General features: G+C 35.2%; 1 protein-coding gene across 1 annotated transcript in view; it reads left to right on the top strand.

Moving 5' to 3' along the window:
- The window catches only part of LOC131161390 (uncharacterized), a 33,326-nt gene extending 13,918 nt beyond the window's left edge, over positions 1 to 19,408 (top strand). The window contains exons 2-3 of the mRNA XM_058117130.1: positions 4,889 to 5,575; positions 18,493 to 19,408. Of these exons, the coding sequence (XP_057973113.1) occupies positions 4,889 to 5,575; positions 18,493 to 19,074 (1,269 nt within the window). The 3' untranslated portion in view covers positions 19,075 to 19,408. The remainder of the gene's footprint in view (positions 1 to 4,888; positions 5,576 to 18,492) is intronic.
- Positions 19,409 to 19,651: the final 243 nt, after the last annotated feature.

The raw sequence follows: 19,651 nt of genomic DNA, 5'->3' as shown, positions 1-19,651 counted from the left end.
GGGTCTGCCTCAAGGCAAGGCATGCTTAAAACGCCTTGAGGCTTGATCTCACATACCAAATCCCAAAAATACTAATGCATTACATGTTGAGGCTTACGCATTTGTACAAAAGGCACACCTTTTGTGCCTTTCCATTTCGGGTGTGTGATTCTCAAGTTAGAGTTGGTTAGAAATTTTAACTCCATGTTTGTACAAAAGGAATGCCATAATATGAGTTGATTCCTAAAACTCTTGAATTTCAACCTTCCTAAATAATCAATAGTTGTATTTTAGATTTTGAAAATAATTTGAACATTGTAATGTTATAGCTATCTCGTCATGATTTACATAATGAATTCAACTTAGCAGTTTTTGATTAGCCAACAAGCAGTTTGCAAATTCAGTTTGATTTTTTTTAACATTATATTTATGATTTTCTTAATTTTTCTTGTAATTTGTTTACGTATTTTTTTTCTAAAAATAAAATTCTTGAAAAGCTTATGTTTTGCTTCTTAAAGTTTAAAATGTCTTGCCTGATGCTTTTGCCTTTTAAAACATTGGTTGTTATTCATACTAAAAGCAACAATACTACTCTTACCCAAGTTTATTTTAAGCCTATAAACCGGCCTAAAGATTTAAAAAAAAAAACAAATTAAAGGTATTCAAAAAAGAAGAGCTATAAACAATAACAACAACAAGCCTTAAGTCCCACTAAGTGGGGTTGGCTACATGAATTCTTTTTCACCAATTCATCCGATCCAAAGCATTTTCCTCTATTGGATTAAGGGTTATTAAATCCTTCCTCACTACCTCCTTCCAAGTTATTATTTTAGGCCTAACCCTACCCCTTCTCATGCTAGAAGCCATAGCTAATTCACTCCTCCTCACTGGTGCTCTACTAGGCCTCTGTTTCAAATGCCCAAATCATCAAATTTGCCCTTCCCTTATCTTGTTTTCAATCGTTGCTATACCTAAATTTTAAAGTAAAACCACTCATCCACCTTAACACACGCGTCTCAACAACTTTCATTTTTTGTACATGTTGTTTCTTAGTTGCCCAATATTCGTTGCCCAATATTCTTAATTATATAGCATAACTACTCTCGTAGCCGTCTTATAAAACTTTTCTTTTAATTTTAAGGGCATTCTACGATCACACTACACACCTTACGCACTCCTCCATTTCACCCAACCTGTTTTAATTCAATATTTCAATGCACTACATTTTCTTCAATTTCCCCTTCACACCCTTACATAATAAATCCAAGATTTCTAAATCTATCAGTGCTATTAATCTCTTGATTATCCAGTTTAATATTCTCTCTGTTGCTACTCCTTACATTATTGAAATTACATTTTATATATTTTGTCTTATTCCTACTTATCCTAAACCCTTGAGACTCTAATGTGGCTCTTCAAGGTTCTAACTTAGATTCCTCCCCACTCCTACTATCATCAATCAACACAATATCATCTGCAAACAACATACTCCAAGGGATCTCGTTTTGGATATTCCTAGTGATTTCATCAATTACTAAAATAAAAAGGTAAGGACTCAAAGTAGAACCTTGGTGTACACCTATTGTGATTGGAAACTCTCTAGAATCTCCTCATACGGTCCTAATGCTAGTCACTACTCTATCATACATATCCTTAATGACCTCTGAATATCCACTGCAAACTTCCTTCTTTTCTAATACCCACCAAAGCACTTCCCTAGGAACTTTATCATAAGCTTTCTCTAGGTCAATAAAAACCGTATGCGAGTCCTTCTTCTTTTCCCTAAACTTTTCCATTAAACTTCTTAAAAGACAAATAGCTTCTATTGTTGATCTCCCAGGCATAAAACCAAATTGATTTTCTGAAATCTTCGTTTCTAATCTTATTCTATGTTCAATAATCCTTTCTTATAATTTCACCTTATGATTCATAATCTTAATTCCATGATAGTTATTACAGTTTTGAATATCGCTTTGTTTTTATAGAAATGTACTAATGTACTTTTCCTCCATTCTTCTAGCATTTTCTTGGTTTTTATTATATTATTGAATAGATTAGTTAACCAAATAATTCCTTTATCCCTAAGCATTTCCAAACTTCAATTGGTATTTTATCCGGTCATATAGATTTCCCACTTTTCATCTTTTTTAATGTCATTGTAACTTCAAGGACTCTAATTTTGCGAATAAGTCTCCTATTTTTAATCTTATCTTCATTTGTCACTTCCAAGTTGTATCTTAGATCTTCAAAAAAAGATGAGTAATAATCACCTAAAAAGAACACAGTATCTTCAAAAAGCTTAAGATGGGACAAAAAAGGAGATTGGGGGATCCCCTTGTTTTACACCCGTTAACGCACCAAACCAAGACTTGGGTTCACCATTCACTATGCAGAAAAGAAAACATTTGACAAGTAGACCCCTCATACAAGAATGCCACCTATCCTAGAACCCCTTCTTAACAAAAATCTTATCCAAAAAATTCTAACTAACCATATCATAAGGTTTTTCAAAGTCCAATTTAAAAATAATCTTCCTCTCATTCCTCCTCTTCCACTACCTCATTAGCAACCGAAGTAGCATCCACGGTCTGGCTACTCCTCACAAGCTTACTTTGAGCCTTTGAAAGAGTATTATCAAGCACAACAATCAACCTGTTAGCTAGCAATTATCATATGCACACTAGACACTAACCTAATAGGTCTAAAGTCAGCAATCTTCATAGATCGACTCTTTTTAGAACCAAAGTGATGAAAGTGGAATTAATATTCTTACTTAAAAACCCATTCCATTAAAATTCATTAAACACCTTCAGCAAATCACCCTTAATCACATTCCAACAATTTTGGTAAAAAACCATATTAAAATCCAAACCTGAAGCCTTATCTCTCTCCATCCCAAAAACAGCTATCCATTCTTTTGTGTCTTTCCAACCAAAACATTTGATCCCCGGAAATGGGGTTTCAATCTAACCCATCGATCATAGGCCTGCAAGCATTCTCCTAAGTGTAAAAGTTTTGAAAAAAAGAGAGGAAAAATTAGTGATATCAGACACAATCAGTCAAGGATCTGAAATAACCTCACCCTTCCCAAATCCAGTTCTGTAATCAAGTTCTTTCTCATCTTCCTATTCACGAACCTGTGAAAAAAATTGGAACGAGGATCCCCCTCTTTAACCCATTTAAATTTAGTTTTTTGCCCTTGACTCCTAGGAAAAAGTGTTCTTGGACCACAAGGCTCCCCACTTTGCTAGTAGGGGGAGGGTCGTCACAATGAATGCAGCCTTACCCCTCCTTTTATCTAGAGAGGTTGTTTCCTTGGACTAAAACTCGTGACCAACTGGTCACACAGGAGCAACCTTACTGTTGATCCAAGGCTCACTATTGCATCCAACTGCTAACTTCCTTAAAAACCAAATCCTTCAGCTCATAATTCTAGTATCTCCAAAAGCCCCCCTATTCCACTTCTTCAAGGCCTTTCTCCAAGTTAAACACTACCACCCTAACCTCCTCAAAAAACCTCACCAACCATTTGTGTATCCGAAATAGGGATTCGCTCCAATCCCTCAATCATTAGCCTTTCCTAATCTTCCTCACTATACAGATTTTAAGAGAAATCAGTAGCCTCTTCTGCTATGTTTCTAACATCAGTGACCAACTCCCCAGTACTCAAGTCCATTTCTCTTTTGTATTTAAGAGAGAATTAACTAACTCCATTCTTGTCCTCATTAACCGAGAATTCCAGCCCTTTCAGTTCTCTGTTTGTTTACTTCTTACTACTGCCCAAGACTCTTTTAATATTTATGTTTCCCTTCATTTTTTTTGTCCTAAAAAGGACACATTGCTTTATCCTCAAATCCATCAAGAGACACCACCCCAATAGCCTTTCTAACCATCTTGACTTTGTGAAGTACACAGCCAGAGACCTGCTTCTTGAATAGTTCGCTACCACTATGCAGTCCCTTGAGTTCCTTAATCCCTGGAGAAAGCCCTCCAGATTGCTTTCTGAAGCTTTTTTTGATACAGGATTAAATCCAGGCTGTTGTCTCTGTAGCTAAGTGAGGGTGCGGAGTATGGGGAGAGAGAGACACGTGAAGAAAGATGCAATTTGAGGCTATTATGCAATTAAATGCTGCATGTAGTATTATGCATTTATGGTTATGTAGGTTTTTGTGACGAATACAAGTTTTCATCAAGTTCTCTACTTGTACTATTTATATGGTCAACTTTCAAGAAAGGAAATGGTGTTTTCATAACTAACAACAATCCCATGAATTGTGCAGACCTAAAAATCTGTTTTTTTCTCTTATACTATTTGTAAATAAGGATACAGTTGTCTTTTCAAATGCTTTAGTACCTTGTTGCAGACATCAGATATGCTGGTGAGAAGTTTTGGCCACTTGTCTTTATCTTGGAGAAAGGGGTGGACATTGCACGAAGGATATACATAAAAGGGTGGGGCATTGCTCGAATTTAAAATAAAAGGGTTACATTGCAACTATCTAAGAATTATGGGAGTTTTTTTTTTTTTAAACCTGTAAATACACTGTTCTATTATTCTATACTTCTAATTGACTCACGGGGAGATGATAAACATATGATAATCCTGTACTAGAAGCACCATTTTTATTGGATTTGGCTACCATCTAATCATAAATTGCAGTTTAGGGGCAAAAGGTAACCACTGGACCTCCTTTCATCCAAGCAATCCTCTATATCATGAAGATAAAAATAATAATAAAAAAAAGAATTTGGTCATATTCAGCAATATTTTGCCTGCTCACTGTACTGACATCTGTTTCTAAAATTTATACATTATGCTTCTCTATCACATAAGTATCTTTATGTAATTTAGATCCTTTACTACCATGGCCTTAGCTTAATCAGAGATAACTTTGTCTCAATTTTTCAGGATGCAGCAAAAGATGCGGATTTAATCTTGAAAGAAGCAGAAACAGTGTCTTCAAGAGGATTAGACAAATGGCTTTCATCAACTGAAGCCGTGGAGCTCAAGAAGATGGAATTGGAAATTGAATCACAATTAATAAATGAAGCACGCTCAGTATTGAATGATTCCATTGAGCATTCAATCAAGGATGACAGGAGAAAGACAGAATATCTTCTTAAGAAAAAAGATACACTGACAGATGAATTGAACAAATTACTTGCTTTAGTGAAAGAGAAGGAAGAGGAGATAGCTCAAAATGATTCTAACATTAAAGCTGTTGAGAATAGGATTGTGGATGTTCTCTCTGGATTTCAGGGGACACAGTTGAGCATTGATGCAGAGTATGATAAGTTGCAATCATGCCTTTCTCAGATGGAGCTGGAGAGTGTCTCTTTGTTAATGAAAAAGAGTGAGATTGATGACTTGCTTTCTAAGGAAGAAGATAGAAGGGCAATGCTTAGGGAACTTGCCAGGGTTTCTGCAGATGAAGCAAAAGAATACCAAGAAGTTGTTGAGCTAAGGAGGAGTCTTCTTTTATCTATTCTGAAGTCGAGGGAGGATAATGTGAGGCTTTTGAAAACTGAGGAGAGGCTTTCCGAGGATGTTCAACTGCTCAGACAGGAGGTTTCTGCTGAAAGATCTTCTCTACAGGTTAGCCCTGCTATACAACGTTGTTGAAGACTTGCATTCACTTCTTTAAACACTTGCGAGATAAAAGAGTTGCTCAAATATTTCTTGCAGACTATTTTCCTTCTGTAATCTTAGAACCACGAAAATATGTCAGATTTGGCACTTTAAGAAGCCTGCAGCTCCATGGGTTACAATCCATGGTTTTTGCTGATCGAATTTGAAGACTGACTGTCTGACACTATTCTTCGAACACATCACTATTCTTCGAACACATCACACAAGTTGCTTGAAATATGCAGTCTAATAGTCTTACATAACTAATCAAATGTTCAAAAAATTCTGAGATTGGCGTTTTTTCTGGTATTTATTTATTGGGGAAGGGGCGTGGAGCTGTGGAGGGGGTTAGAATAGCTGCTTTTCATTATCATTTTATTTTTTATGGAAAAATTTATTCTGAGAGTTTTGGGCAAGACAGTTTGCTAATAAGATGGTTGTGACTTGCAACATAAATCTTGCTATGCCAACTCAGCAAGTGAATTGTCATTATCATTATCCTTGGTTTGGCATCTAAATTGTAATGTCTTTCTTATTATTGAGTCCCCATTAGGCTCCTCATTTAGCATGCTTCCACTTCATGTCAACTTATAGTACCTCACCTGTACCTCATCTGCCAAGAGGTATTGGCAATGAATCCAAAGAAATTTAAAGCTGCTATGCAGATATCCAGTTACTTCTAGGACTGAAAGGAAGCTTAAGTTGAAAGAGAAGTGTCTCCCTCCTTACTTCAGGCAACACTTGTTGGGCTGGTAAAGCAATTTACCTTTACTGACTCAATCATGTGGAAAAATTTCATAAGCTCTTTTGAAGATGTCATATTTGAGGGTGAAAAGCTTTCATTATTACAAAATTCATAAACATCTTTGAGCTTGGAATCCAAAGGTAGAGCTTGGATTTAGCTTTTGAGGTAGCCTATGACAAAGATGTAGAGAATGAGAGGTTCCTTCGGCTTCCTAACACTAGTTTGGCTAGGGTTGTGCAATCAGTCGGTTTGGTAAAAAAAATTTAAGAACTGAAATTTTTTTCGTTTTGTAGGGGAGAAAACCGAAGCAAACCAAATTGCTTTAAAAATCAATCATCAAACCAACTGAACTAGTCAGTTCGGTGGTGTTAAAAACCGTACTGACCAAGTTTCCCTGCAATGCTAGCACTACGACTCCTATAGCTGCAAGTGCCAAATTTCCAGCAATGATGAACATGAATTGCAAGTGCCAAGTGTCAAGCATGCATTATTACTTGTTAAGACCATCTTATTTAACTAGAAAACAAACAAAACATGATCTTGCTTTATAAAGAATCATATAACAAAACATGATACCACAAAATGTTGTAAGATAATTATTACCTGTGAATATGGTTCAAACTAGGTTGAGCAATTTGGCATTATCCAAGACTGACTAAGCTGAATGAGCCGATGAGGAGCCAAGGTTGAGGAAGGAGAAAGGTACTGGACTGTCGGACTAAGAACCACTCTGCTGATTTTATACGGTTTCGGTTAGTTTGGTTTTCTGAAAACCAAAACCAACCACCAGACTGAATAATACTTGGTTAAAAAAAATAACACCTAACTGAGCTGTTTTACATTCAAAACCAAACTGTTTAGACCAAAGTAATTCGGTTCGTTCAGTTTAGTCTTTTTGAACCGACTTTTGCACAGCCCTAAGTTTGGCATTTAGTTTGCAAAATTGTAGATGGTTGAAATCAAAATTTAGGTCTTAATTGACATTCTGTCATTTGGTTCCCATAACAATTTGTTTGTCCCAGATTTTTATCGAGAGATATGTTATTTCCCCTCCTATAAATTCTTTTCCTATTAATGAAATTTTCTTTTGCTATAAAAAAATATAAAAAATAACAAATATTAACATTTTAGGTTTAGTTATTGTTAATTACTTTTAATTTATGTTACGTTTTTGGTTAACAATATTGTTAGTTATACTTCTGATGCTAATTAGAATTTTTTTAATCAAAATTTTATTTAATTTTTAATTATACAATGCTTAAAATGTTAGTTAAAATATTAATTAGAAAATACTAAAGTGTTTAGTAACATAAATATTAACTAACTTGTTAATTAGAAAATAGTTAAAATTTTAATAAAATATTATTTTATTTAATAATAATATTATTAGCATAATTTCATGACCATATATTATTTTTTTGACTATAATATATTTTTGTTGAGTTTTAATTATAATATTATTAAATTCATACGACATTTATAATAAAAGTAACTAACCAAACACCACTTATTTATGAGTATTTATGATTAGTACTTATTTTTACACAACCAAACAATATTTATGACTCAACTTTCCTGTTTAGTAATTATTATAAATACTTATTTAGATAAGTACTTTTCTTAAAAAAGTGCTTTTTCACAAGTGGTTGAAAATGAACAACTTATGTTATTTTGTGAATATAGGAAATAGTAACTAGGGTGATTCCCTAGGAAATTTCTAATAGTTAGAATACAATAGAAGGCACGTGCCGAGTTTGAATTCCATAACAACTTCAATTTGTGTTGGGTTCCTTATCTTCTTCTTTCACATGGAGAACTAAAAGGCCCCAATTCCATATTAAAAAGAAAAATAAATTGCTCTGTTAGGATTTTCATCTTGTTTTTTCAGAATTTCTTGTGGTTCATTAACCAGTTTGCAACTGATCTTAATTATCATAGCAGATTGGACTAAATGGAATTTCCCCAATTTACAAGTTGTTCCTGTAGCAGATCTCCAAAAAAAGAATTTGTGGTCACCATGAAAACTACCTCTTCTCTTCTTTTTCTTCTTGAGCGTGTTTGGTTACTAGGGAGTGAGGGAGTTGTGAGAATTGAGAGGAAGGAATGGGGATTTCGTAAGGGTGGATTTGGAATTTTCAGTTAATAAGATGTTGAGTTGGTCTTGTGAAAAAATAAGCCGAGATGGAATGAGGCTCCTACGGGTAAATAGACAACTACAATGCTATCAAATGGGGTGCTCAATGGGGATTTAGGGAACAAAATGACTTATCTGCATTTTGATTTCTCTGGCCCTGATTTTGTGAACCAAATGTCACGTGAATGTGAAAAGCTGTTCTTGGTTCAGGTTTAGCTCAAGCTTCCAACCAAATCGAGTAGGATGGTTTGAGAAAAAAACCAAATAAAAATCAAATTCTGGTTGGATTGTGTTGGTACTTCAGTGGGCTGGGTCGGGCTGGCAGTATAGCTTTATTCTTTTGAAGGAACAAACAACATGGAAGAGTATGAGTGAGATTGAGATTTTGCAAAACATGAGCAAGATCAATGGGAAATAGGAAGTGAAATTTGGCCTATGCATGTTGACAAAGCTAATGCTACTGGGCATGCAATGACTATTTCTAATTTGATCTCATCCAGCTTGAAAATAAGCATGACAAATGGAAAGAGTTTTGCTAAGGCACCTTGGCCTTACGAGTAGCAGCTGCAATATGCAGCTTCCAGCCTTCTTTCTTTCATTCATTTTAGTTGTGCACACTAGACCCATCACCCTACCCCAGTGTTCAGTTTATGCAGAATTCCAATTTACTACCCAACCCAAACACTTCCAAAATTGTTTCTTTGCGGATGATTTGGATCAGGTTGGGCTGGGCAGAATGGGTTGGCAGTTTGTGAACATCCTAGTGACCAGAATCACATTCTAGATAGAATGTTTATTCTCCCATTTGTGGGAATTGTGATTTGACCACTTACCCATGGGAATCCTGACCCATTCTAGATTTTTTTTCACAAGACCAACATAACGTCTAGTAAAATTGATATAATTCTAAACCTACCTTTAAGAAATCCATGCCTTCCTCTGAACCTCGTTCAACTCCCCCATGCCTTAGGCCCTTAGCCAAAGGCTCTCAAGCGCTTATACGCAAGAAGAAGAGGCAGTTTGTGAAGCAACCAAATATTTCATTTTATTTTTATTTTTATTTTTTAGATAGTTATGTGAGAAGAGTGTAAATTGTAGCAATTCCATCTATTCTGATCTGCTATAACATGAGTTTCCTATTCTACTAGTTGCCAGAATGAAATTAAAGGAGGAGAATTTCACAAGTCCCATGAAAACCAGAAGATATTCATTTAAAGAACAAGAAATTCTTAAATTGTGCCTTAAAAAAAAAAAATCTGTAATTGGGGCTTTCTGTTCTCTATGTTAAAGAATAGATTATGATGAGGAACCCAATTAGGGTTGAAGTAGTTGCGCCCTCCATTCTATTCAAATTGCTGAAACTCTATACCCTAGTTACTATTTCACAGAAGAATTGAACTTCAAAACCCCTTTGTTAAAATACAAGAAAATATAGGAAAAATTAAGAGGCAAAATATACTTGTACCCAAGTTTATCATTACAGTTAATCATGGTAGAATGTTTATTCCCAAGTTCTTAGATACAAAGACATGGCAACTGGATTTTTTTTTGTGAGACCTGCCATGGGAACGGTTTGTTAAAAAAATGGATCTTGTCATTAGGGCTTGAAGCTAATTTGTAATTCTTTTTAATCTATAAATTTTTTAGCAATGGAAAAATAGGGCAGAAGTTATGGATTTAGGGGTATGTCTAGAATGGATTTATTTTTCATTCCATTTTGGTAGTCATTCCACCATCAGTTCCATTTCTGTTATACTTCCATTCCTGGGTTAATTCCAACAACTAAACGAAGGTTAGATGTGTGATATCCCAAATAATATAATCATAGTATTATCAGTGTCACTCTATGTCTAGCAAGATGGTGCAGATCTGCTCCTTTCACTTTTACAGCTAGTTTGGTTCACGGAATAGTTATTCCTTCGAACAAGATGGAATATATTGAAAATTTCGGAAATGTTGGTAATATCTATTCCTCATGTGTTGCTTATTATTTCATTCAACACGTAAAAAGAAAGGAATAGACATTCTCATGGTGAAATGTGAGAATAGTTATTCCTTGTCTATTCCTTGTTATGGACTCATAAATTGTTTCGCTTTGTTATTTGCTTTATAGTAAACCTAAATTTTTGTATAACTAATTGTAGCTAACCTATTATAATTAATCTATTTCTAGAAATAAACATTCTACAAACCAAATGTAGGATTAGTAGTGCTGGAGTTGATCAGCATCCTATGACTAGTAGGATTAGTGGACCTTCTTTTGCAACCTGATCAGGTGTGTTTGCATTGTATGTGATAGCTGTCAGAAAAAACAACCACATTGCTTCCTAATGCCCTGGTCAAACCCTACTAGAGGCGTAATTAGTTCAATTCATTTTGGTTTAATTATAAACTGAGCACCGAATCAAATAAAATGGTTCTCTTTTAAAAACCAATATTGAATTGTAAAGCTGGGGAAGGAAGGGAAGGAACCGATATTTTTTAAGGTTCGTCTATTTTTTATTATTGGTTTCTAGGCTTGATTGACCTTGGATAGATCATTAAAAAAAATTTTACTGTTGTTTGCGCCCAACATTGAAGGCCCAAGCTGATAGTGACGATGGGCTCACTTGGTTGTTGCAAGAGAAGTGAGGGGAGAACTTTGATTTTTATAGGAAAGGGGAAGGATTCCCACCTACAAAATAATTGATGTGGGACAAGGCATTGAAATGCGCACACGAAGGGCTGCTGAATATGTGATTGTTTTGTGCTTGTGCTGGCACCACTACAATCCACGGAAGCTCCCTTGTCCCACATCTGCCAGGAACTAGGGAGAAAGAGAACCTCCTGCCCTTCTATGATACCTTCCATACTCACATTCTTCGTACAGTATACAACAACAACAGCAACAACAAAAAAAAAACCAAGCCTTAAGTCCCACTAGGTGGGGTCGGCTATATGAATCCTTTTCCGCCAATTTATGCGACCATGGACCATTTATTTTGAGAGATTTAAGGATATTAAATTCTTACTCACTATCTCCTCCCAAGTTATTTTAGGTCTACCCCTACTCCTTCTATTGCCCTCCAAAGTAACTAACTTACTCTTCCTCACTAGTGCACTATGTAGCTTACGTTGCAAGTGTCCATACCATCTAAGTCGTCCCTCTCTTTTCTTATCTTCTATAGGAGGCAGGAGCTACACCTAACTTGCCGCGAATATGTTCATTCCTTAATTTATCTTTGAATGTTATACCACTCATTCATTTAAGCATTCTCATGAATCTCATCTTGACAACTTTTACTTTTTGGATATTATGTTTCTTTCTCGCCCAACATTCCGATCCATATAGCATAGCTGGTCTTATAGCTATCCTATAAAACTTTCCTTTCAATTTTAAGGGTATTCTACGATCACAGAGCACACTTGAAGCACTTCTTCATTTTACCCAACCTACTTTAACTCTATGCATTATATCATCTTCAATTTCTCCTTCAGCTTGCATAATAGATCCAAGGTATTGAAATCTACAAGTGCTATTTATTTCTTCATTATCAAGTTTAAGTTTGTCTCCAATATTCCTCTTATTATTACTGAAATTACATTTCATATATTCTGTCTTATTTCTTCGTACAAGATATATATATATATATATATATATAGAGAGAGAGAGAGAGAGAGAGAGAGAAGATATATTCATTGAAGGGGAAAAAGAATGTTCAAATAGGAGAAAAAGATTAGACCAGAAAATAATCAAAATAAAGCCGCCTTCCAGTCTCTTTGAAGATAGAAGAAAGGCACCCCTTTAAAACTGCCAGTTGCAAAATGCCACAGAGAAGCCAAGTACTGAATCCTATCCCAAAGCAAAGTACCAGAGTTCGTATTTCCAAAAAAGATACATGCATTCATTTCCATCCAATTTCCCAATAAAACTGCAAAGATGCCACAAGCCCACTAGACTAACCTCTCACCACACTTTCCATAACCTGTAAAAGAGAGAGAGAGATATTTCTCCACTGAAACCTAGCAAATCCAAGTCTCCGGAAAACAGAAAATAGCTTATTCTAGATCCCCCAAAAGAAAAGACAACGTAAAATAGATGCCAAGCAGATGCTGTGCTACCGAAACATGAGAAACAAACATCCGGAGATTACACTTTAAAAGGCCTCCTACTCTGCAACAGATTGATGGGGGTAACTCTATTGAGAACAACCAACGAAATCCCATGATCTTAGAAGGGACTTTAGCTTTCCATATAAAATGATGAAAGGGAAAGGATTTAAAAGATTTGGTCAAATGCTCAAAGAAAGATTTTTAAGAATAGAACTTGAGGAATACAAACCCCAACTCCTATTGCCCCTCTCATATAAGAAATGGCAGCTCTCCAAGAGAACCAACAGAGAAGATGGTTCCTCCCAACTCCTTATCACTTAAAAGGCCTATGAAAATGAAAATCCCAAGAAGTAGTAGAATTAAAGTAGTGACATTATTATGTGCTAAAGGAAGACTATATAAACAAGGGAATGAATTGGAAAGCACGTAATTCCCCACCCAAACATGTTCGCAAAAGGGTATCTGAGACTCATTGCCCACAACATATTTTATGTAAGAAATAATCGAAGGATAAATCTGAGCAATACTTTTCCAAGGATTCCCATAGAACATCTTAAACCCCAACTAGTATCCCACACATTGGAATGAAAGCCAAATTTACATTTATAACTTGGTGCCAAATAGAATTCTTCTTTTAAGGGAAAACACCACAGCCATTAACCCAATAAGGCATTGTTTTTAGACACCAAATTTCCAATAACCAAACCACCATCCACCTTAGAACGACACGCATCCTCCCAACTAACAAAATGTTCTCTTTTCTCCCCTACCCCTAACCAAGGTCTTAAATTTTGATTTTGACTCAAATTTCGAAGCTCCATCGACGGAAATTTTGATTTTGATGTCGATTTTGATTTCGATTTGAAAAAATAACGTAAATTTGTAATAAAACATGGAATTCTTTGTGAAACTTTAGAAATGGTTAACAAACATAATAATATAAGTTTTAGAACTAATATTTTACAAATTAAATACGTCTATGTTTTGTATGAGGTGGAAAAGTTGTAAAATAGTATGTATATCAAACATATTTGTAAGATAATGTACATTAAATATATTCAGTTTATACAAATGAAATTCATAAATCATTTAAATATTTTTTATTGTACAAATAATGATAATATAGACATGAATGGTTAAATAAAATGTTACCGTAAATTTATTTTTTCATATAATTTCAGAAGCACTTGTAATAATCTTTTGTTTCGATAAAATAAATTAAGATAGAAATTTCACTTCACTCCTAAATTCCTCATTGAATATGACGAAATTTCATCGTATAGTTAAAATTTAGACAAGTTTTGCTAAAATTTTGAGATTTCGATAAATTTCGGATGATTCGTTGAGATTTCAACGGAAATTATGCAAGACGGAAATCGATTGTCATTTCGATTTTGAGGGTGACGGAAATTGGAAATTTCGACAATTTCGTGGAAATTTAAGACCATGCCCCTGACCAAAGGAAATCCCTCATCAATTTCTCAATTCCACCCCAATTGGAATTTTTAAAATGGACAAAAAATAAAGAGAGATACTAGAGAGCTTGGATAAGAGTGATACGGCCATGTAGAGAAAATAATGCACCTTTCCACCCATCTAAACGCTTAGACACCCTGTCCATACCAGATCCTATAATCCAATTGACCCAAGATTACACCCCAAAGAAACTCCTAAATAAGGCAACAGCCACTCAAGAATGCCACACCCAGCTAAGGGCACTAATTGCAAAGACCTAACACTACTAAGATTACTAGTAGCAATCCCACTCTTACCCAAATATAATTTTAAACCCAAAACCTTCCAAAAAATATGTAAAAATGTGAGAACATTAAAAAATTAGAAAGGAAAAAAAAAAAAAAAAAAAAGTAAAAGAACTCATTGATCATTTAAAGGCCCAAATAGAAGTGAAAATAAACATGTCAATTCACAAGCCACTTAAATTAAATCTCTTTTGGTTTTCATTTTTAATTATCTCCCCATCCCTAAATTTCCAATTCGATAAACCTAGCCCTAGCTCTCTACTTTGAGTTCCAAGAATTAAGAGACATAAGTTGCAACCTTGTTCACCCTCAAGAAGCTGCTATGGTAGTTATGATAGGACACATCGACATGTTAGCGTCACTACACGACTCCATGTTTGTGTTTATGTGCTTCATTTTACATATTTATCAAATAAGCTTACTTTAAATTCAAATTACCAAAGCTTGGCAGCAAGCATAGGAAGCTTAGTTTAAGCCCAACTTGACCTCCATTGTTTTATTAAAAAATTAATGGATAGGCTTGAGCATAGTAAAACTCAGATCTGCTTGGGCATAACAAATCTTGGCTCTACTCAAGCTCAAGCTTGATCTTAGTTAAAAATTTAATGAACAAGCTTGAACATGGTGAAGCTTGGGTCAACTCAGCTTCTTTGCAGCCCTATGTGGGGGTAAAACTGTTCCTTGAATATGTCCAAGTATGCAGTTCCTCAAATGAAATTGGAACATGCCCTGCATCCAAATCATATAGGATAGCTTGGCTGGATAAGACCTTGTTGTTTGTGATACAGAGATGCTTGGTCCCCATCCAACTAGGCATTTATGAGGATGTTTTTCCAAGGGATGTTGCTCGTGTCGCTTGGCTGTCCCTAGATTTAGATTGATGACATGGACGCTACTAATCATGGAAAGGAAAACATGTATGATTTTAGGTACAAGGGCAAGATTATTGTGCTAAAAACTTTGAGGAATAAGACAAACCATTGCACCTAAAACTTTGCCTCCTAGTCAGCTCTTTCTTACCCTTGCGACAAGGAAGGATTTTGAGTGAGATGTTCTAGAATCTCAGTTGTTATTAGCTGTGGTGGTTGAACCAACTTCCCTTATTGACTCGCACAATTATGCCCTTTGGTTGCACTTTCCTCTCAGTTCCACAACTTGTGAGATGAATTCCATCATGTAGTATGATGGTAAATGAGGAATTGTTTGATGCTTTACCACCTATGAGAGAGATCCGACATGCTATAGATTTAGTCACGGTATCACCATTGCCCAGCCTTGTTAAAGGATGAATCCCAGGGGGCCAAGCTGAGATGAATGAGAGCAGAGGGTCTCTTGAAAGAAGGGCTCATTAGAGATGGTCTCAGTCTATGTGCATCCTTGCTTTGTTGATGTCAAAAAAAGGTTGGTTTGTGGGGGATGTGCATAAACTGTCATGCTTTCAACAAAATTATAATCAAGTATAGGTTCCTTATATACAAGCTTGAGGCGTGCTAGATCAGATAGGTGGCTCTCAAATGCTTCTCTAAGACTGATTTGCATAGGAGGTATCATCTAATACATATTAGACCTAGGAATGAGTGGAACTGCCTTTAAAATGGTGGATTACATGAGTGATTACCTTTGGGTTGTGTAATGCTCCTAGTGCATTCATGAGTGTTTTGACACATATCTTGAGTATGTTTCTCCCTCTCTTACCAAGGATTGTCAAATCCTCACCACCTGGACAAACCCATCCGAACACTGAGCTCCTCGCCTTAAATTACGTGGGGAGCTCCCTCAGATCAATATATAGAAATTCTAACACAGAACGTTATCTTATGAAAATTTAAGCCATCACATCTCTGATGTACAAGTTTAGCTGACTATAGAAAGCATGGCAAGTTAAGGCTCAATGAGCTGGATTGTTTTGTTGCTGTCTTCTCAGTCCTTCAGAAGGTGAAGTCTTTGCAGTGTGTGTATTCAGTAAATTTATCACTCAATGGATTCTAACATGTAATGTTTCATTTCCTTATTTTTATATATTTCTACTTCTAAAATTTTGGTGCCACTTGAAAAGTGGAAACAGTTGGAATTTAATTTGATGTTTATGGTCATTCACATAGTAATACACATATCATCCTAAAACATACATCTCATAAACCACTAGCAGGATCTTTCAACCTGATACCTTATGTGGGCTTCCGTTCTTGTCCCAATTCTTTGATTCTTGGAAAGACCATGTATCCCAGATTTCCTTTTCTAAGAAATTTTTTGTTTTGTGACAAATTCCTACTGGTTGTCAAAGAAACTATCATGGAGCTCCTAAAAGTAACCACATTTTAGACCATCAATGCAATCACCAAAATTATAGACAACCGTCAGTGCCATCATGTTGCCAATGTCTGTCATAAAAATGAGTGAACTGTCAATTAATGGCCACATTATTGCATTATGAATTTAATGTGGTGTTTTAAAAGGCTCAATCGAGGCTCGCCTGAAGGCAAATGCAAGCCTAAAATGCCTTGAGGTTCAATCTGAAATACCAAATTCCAAAAAAGCTAATGCATTATGTACTAAGACGTGCATTTTTACAAAAGGCATGCCTTTCTAGTTGAGGCTTCGCATCATGATTTTAAGTAGTGGCCACGACCATTATGTATGTTGTTATGTCACGGGTTTTTTGGTTCCCACTACTGTTACACACAACGAAGTTGGTGGGAAGGAAAATCACAGCTGTAGCGGCATAGATAACCACTACAGGACTGTTATGATAATAATAATAATATTATTATTATTATTATTTTGTTTTATATTTTTTTCTTCTCACTTTTGTTTTTCCCCCCTTTCATAAATCATTCTCAATATACTATGTGGAGATAAGGGGAAAACTTATAATGGGGATTGGTAATGATGCAAATTTACTATTTTTTTAAATACTCACAAGAGATGCATTAATTAACAATTTAATAAAACTAACTTGTTAATAAAATATTTTATTTTGATAATATAAGCGATTTAATATTTATCTATATTTTTCAACTTCAGCCTTCTTTTCTTTTCTAGTTATTGTATATTTCTATAATTTATATATTTTATGTATTTAATAGATTAATGAATGTATTTTGTTTTATTACTTAATTTATCACACATAAGAATTTATCACTCATAAGAATAATGAAATAGTATAAATACACACAGACACACTTAATTTTTCTGCCAGTGATGGTTTAAAACAAAGGTAAATTTCTTGCCCTTGCCAAACATAAATAGTTGAACTAAAGGATTTTAAATGCACTAAAACTCTTTCTAAGAAGGGTTAAAAGTTTAAGACATGCAATACACTAATATGCATATGGTTGTGTGTGTTTGAAAAAAATTTACGGCCATTACACTGCTTCCCATTATGCAACATCTGCCACTCCCACTTCCTGCTACACTCGTTTTCATTATGTTACATTACCTGCTACCATGATTTAAAATCATGTTATGCATTTTGGGTGTGTGATTCTCAAGTTAGAATTGATTTTGAAAATTTTAACTAATTGTTTGTATAAAAGGAATGTCGTAATATGAATTTATTTCTAAAACTTTTGAGCCTCGTCCTTTCCAAAATATATCTTAGATTCTTAGATCATGAAAATAGTTTGAACTTTGTAATGGTATAGCTGTCTCGTCATGGTTTATGTCATGCATTCAAGTTAGCAATTTTTGAATGGCCAACAAGTAGTATGCGAAATATATATGATTTTTATTATTTACATTATATTTTTTATTTTCTTAATTTTTTCTTGTTTTTAAAATATATAATTAATTTCATATTTTTATCTAGAAAACAAATTCTCAAAAGGCTTATGCCCTGATGCTTAGGTTAAAACGCCTCACTTTACGCCTTGACTTTTTAAAACATTTATTGAATCTCTTCTTTTATTGACATTGTGTAATTGTTTTTTCATTAACCAGTGGAATCCAGGTCCCTTTAGGGGCCCAACTAATCCGAGGGACAGAGGGCCTTCCCTTTTGTGTCATTTATGTCCGTTCATATTTGTATCTTGTATTTCATTGTTTTATTACCAATGCAAGTTGCTGAAACTTTAACATCTTCCAATTGACTATCTTCACGACCATTAATGGTGTGACAAGTTTTTATTTAATATTTTTTTCATACTGTGTTTAGGAACTATCATCAACAAAGTCAAGCATTCAGCAAGAAATCGCGTCTGTCAAGCATAGAATTTTCTTCATTGATAAAAGAGTTCCAGAGCTGGAAGCAGAGAAGAAAGTTGCTGCTGCTGCAAGAAACTTCAAAGAAGCAGCACGGATATCTGCAGAGGCGAAGACATTGTGTGTTGAAAAAGAAGGTGTGCTGAGTAAAATGGAAGGAGCCACATCTGAGCTTGCGAAGCTAGAGGAAAACATTAGAGACACTATTAGCAGACTGCAGAAAACTGAAGGATTGATTTCATCAAAGGAAAAGGAGGTGGCAATGGCTAGATTCCAGAGGCTACGATTAATTGCTGGTGCTGCTTCCTCTGAAAGATCTGCTGCTTTTGATTTGGGTGACCTGGAAGAAGCTAATCTTCTCCTTGCAGAGGCTGAAGCAGCAGAATATGAAGGAAAGAAACTTCAGGCGATTTGGAGTTTTGAGGAGGAGTTTACCAATCTGCCAAAGCTCTTTCTGTCCATGGATCTTGTATCCAATCTTGGCCGGAAACAGCTAGCAGAATTGGCAGCATCTGTTCATCATTCTGCATACTGAACAATTGTTATTATTTGTTTGTTTGTTTTGATTTTTGGGCAAGGCTTGAATCTCACTATCAGAGTGAAGGGTTTGAGAATAATCAGCTGTCAAAGAACAAAGAGGATTTTAATTATTGGTACCATGAGAAGCAGCGAAACCTATGGCAGATCATCAATATGAAACCAGCACGCTGAATTGCGTTGTATAGCTAGGCGACTTGACAGTTGACACTACGTTTGATTGCTAAAACTGCGCAAGTAGGAATTGATGTGCCAATAGACTTATTTTACGATTGGATATACATGTAAATTCATTACTGGAATGAAAGAAAAATAAGTCGCCTTTTGAAGTCTCCCTACCTTGTTTAGCACCTTGCATCTTGTTACTTTGGCAGGAAGGAATCCTCAAAGTACTCATTTTCTGACCCCATGTTTGTGATAGTACTGGAACTTGGAATCAGATTTGGATTCAAATAAAATATAATAAAATTATATAATGTCCAGTAATATTGCTGAGTCTTTTTCTAAAATGATACTCTTAGGCCCTGAGGTTTGATTGATAAAACGAACCTTCCATTAATTAATTGTTAGCCAAT

Source organism: Malania oleifera, chromosome 8 (assembly GCF_029873635.1).
Source record: "Malania oleifera isolate guangnan ecotype guangnan chromosome 8, ASM2987363v1, whole genome shotgun sequence".
Classification (NCBI taxonomy): Eukaryota; Viridiplantae; Streptophyta; class Magnoliopsida; order Santalales; family Ximeniaceae; genus Malania; species Malania oleifera.
Note: the sequence above shows the minus strand (reverse complement) of the source record. Positions and strands in the feature narration are given on the sequence as shown.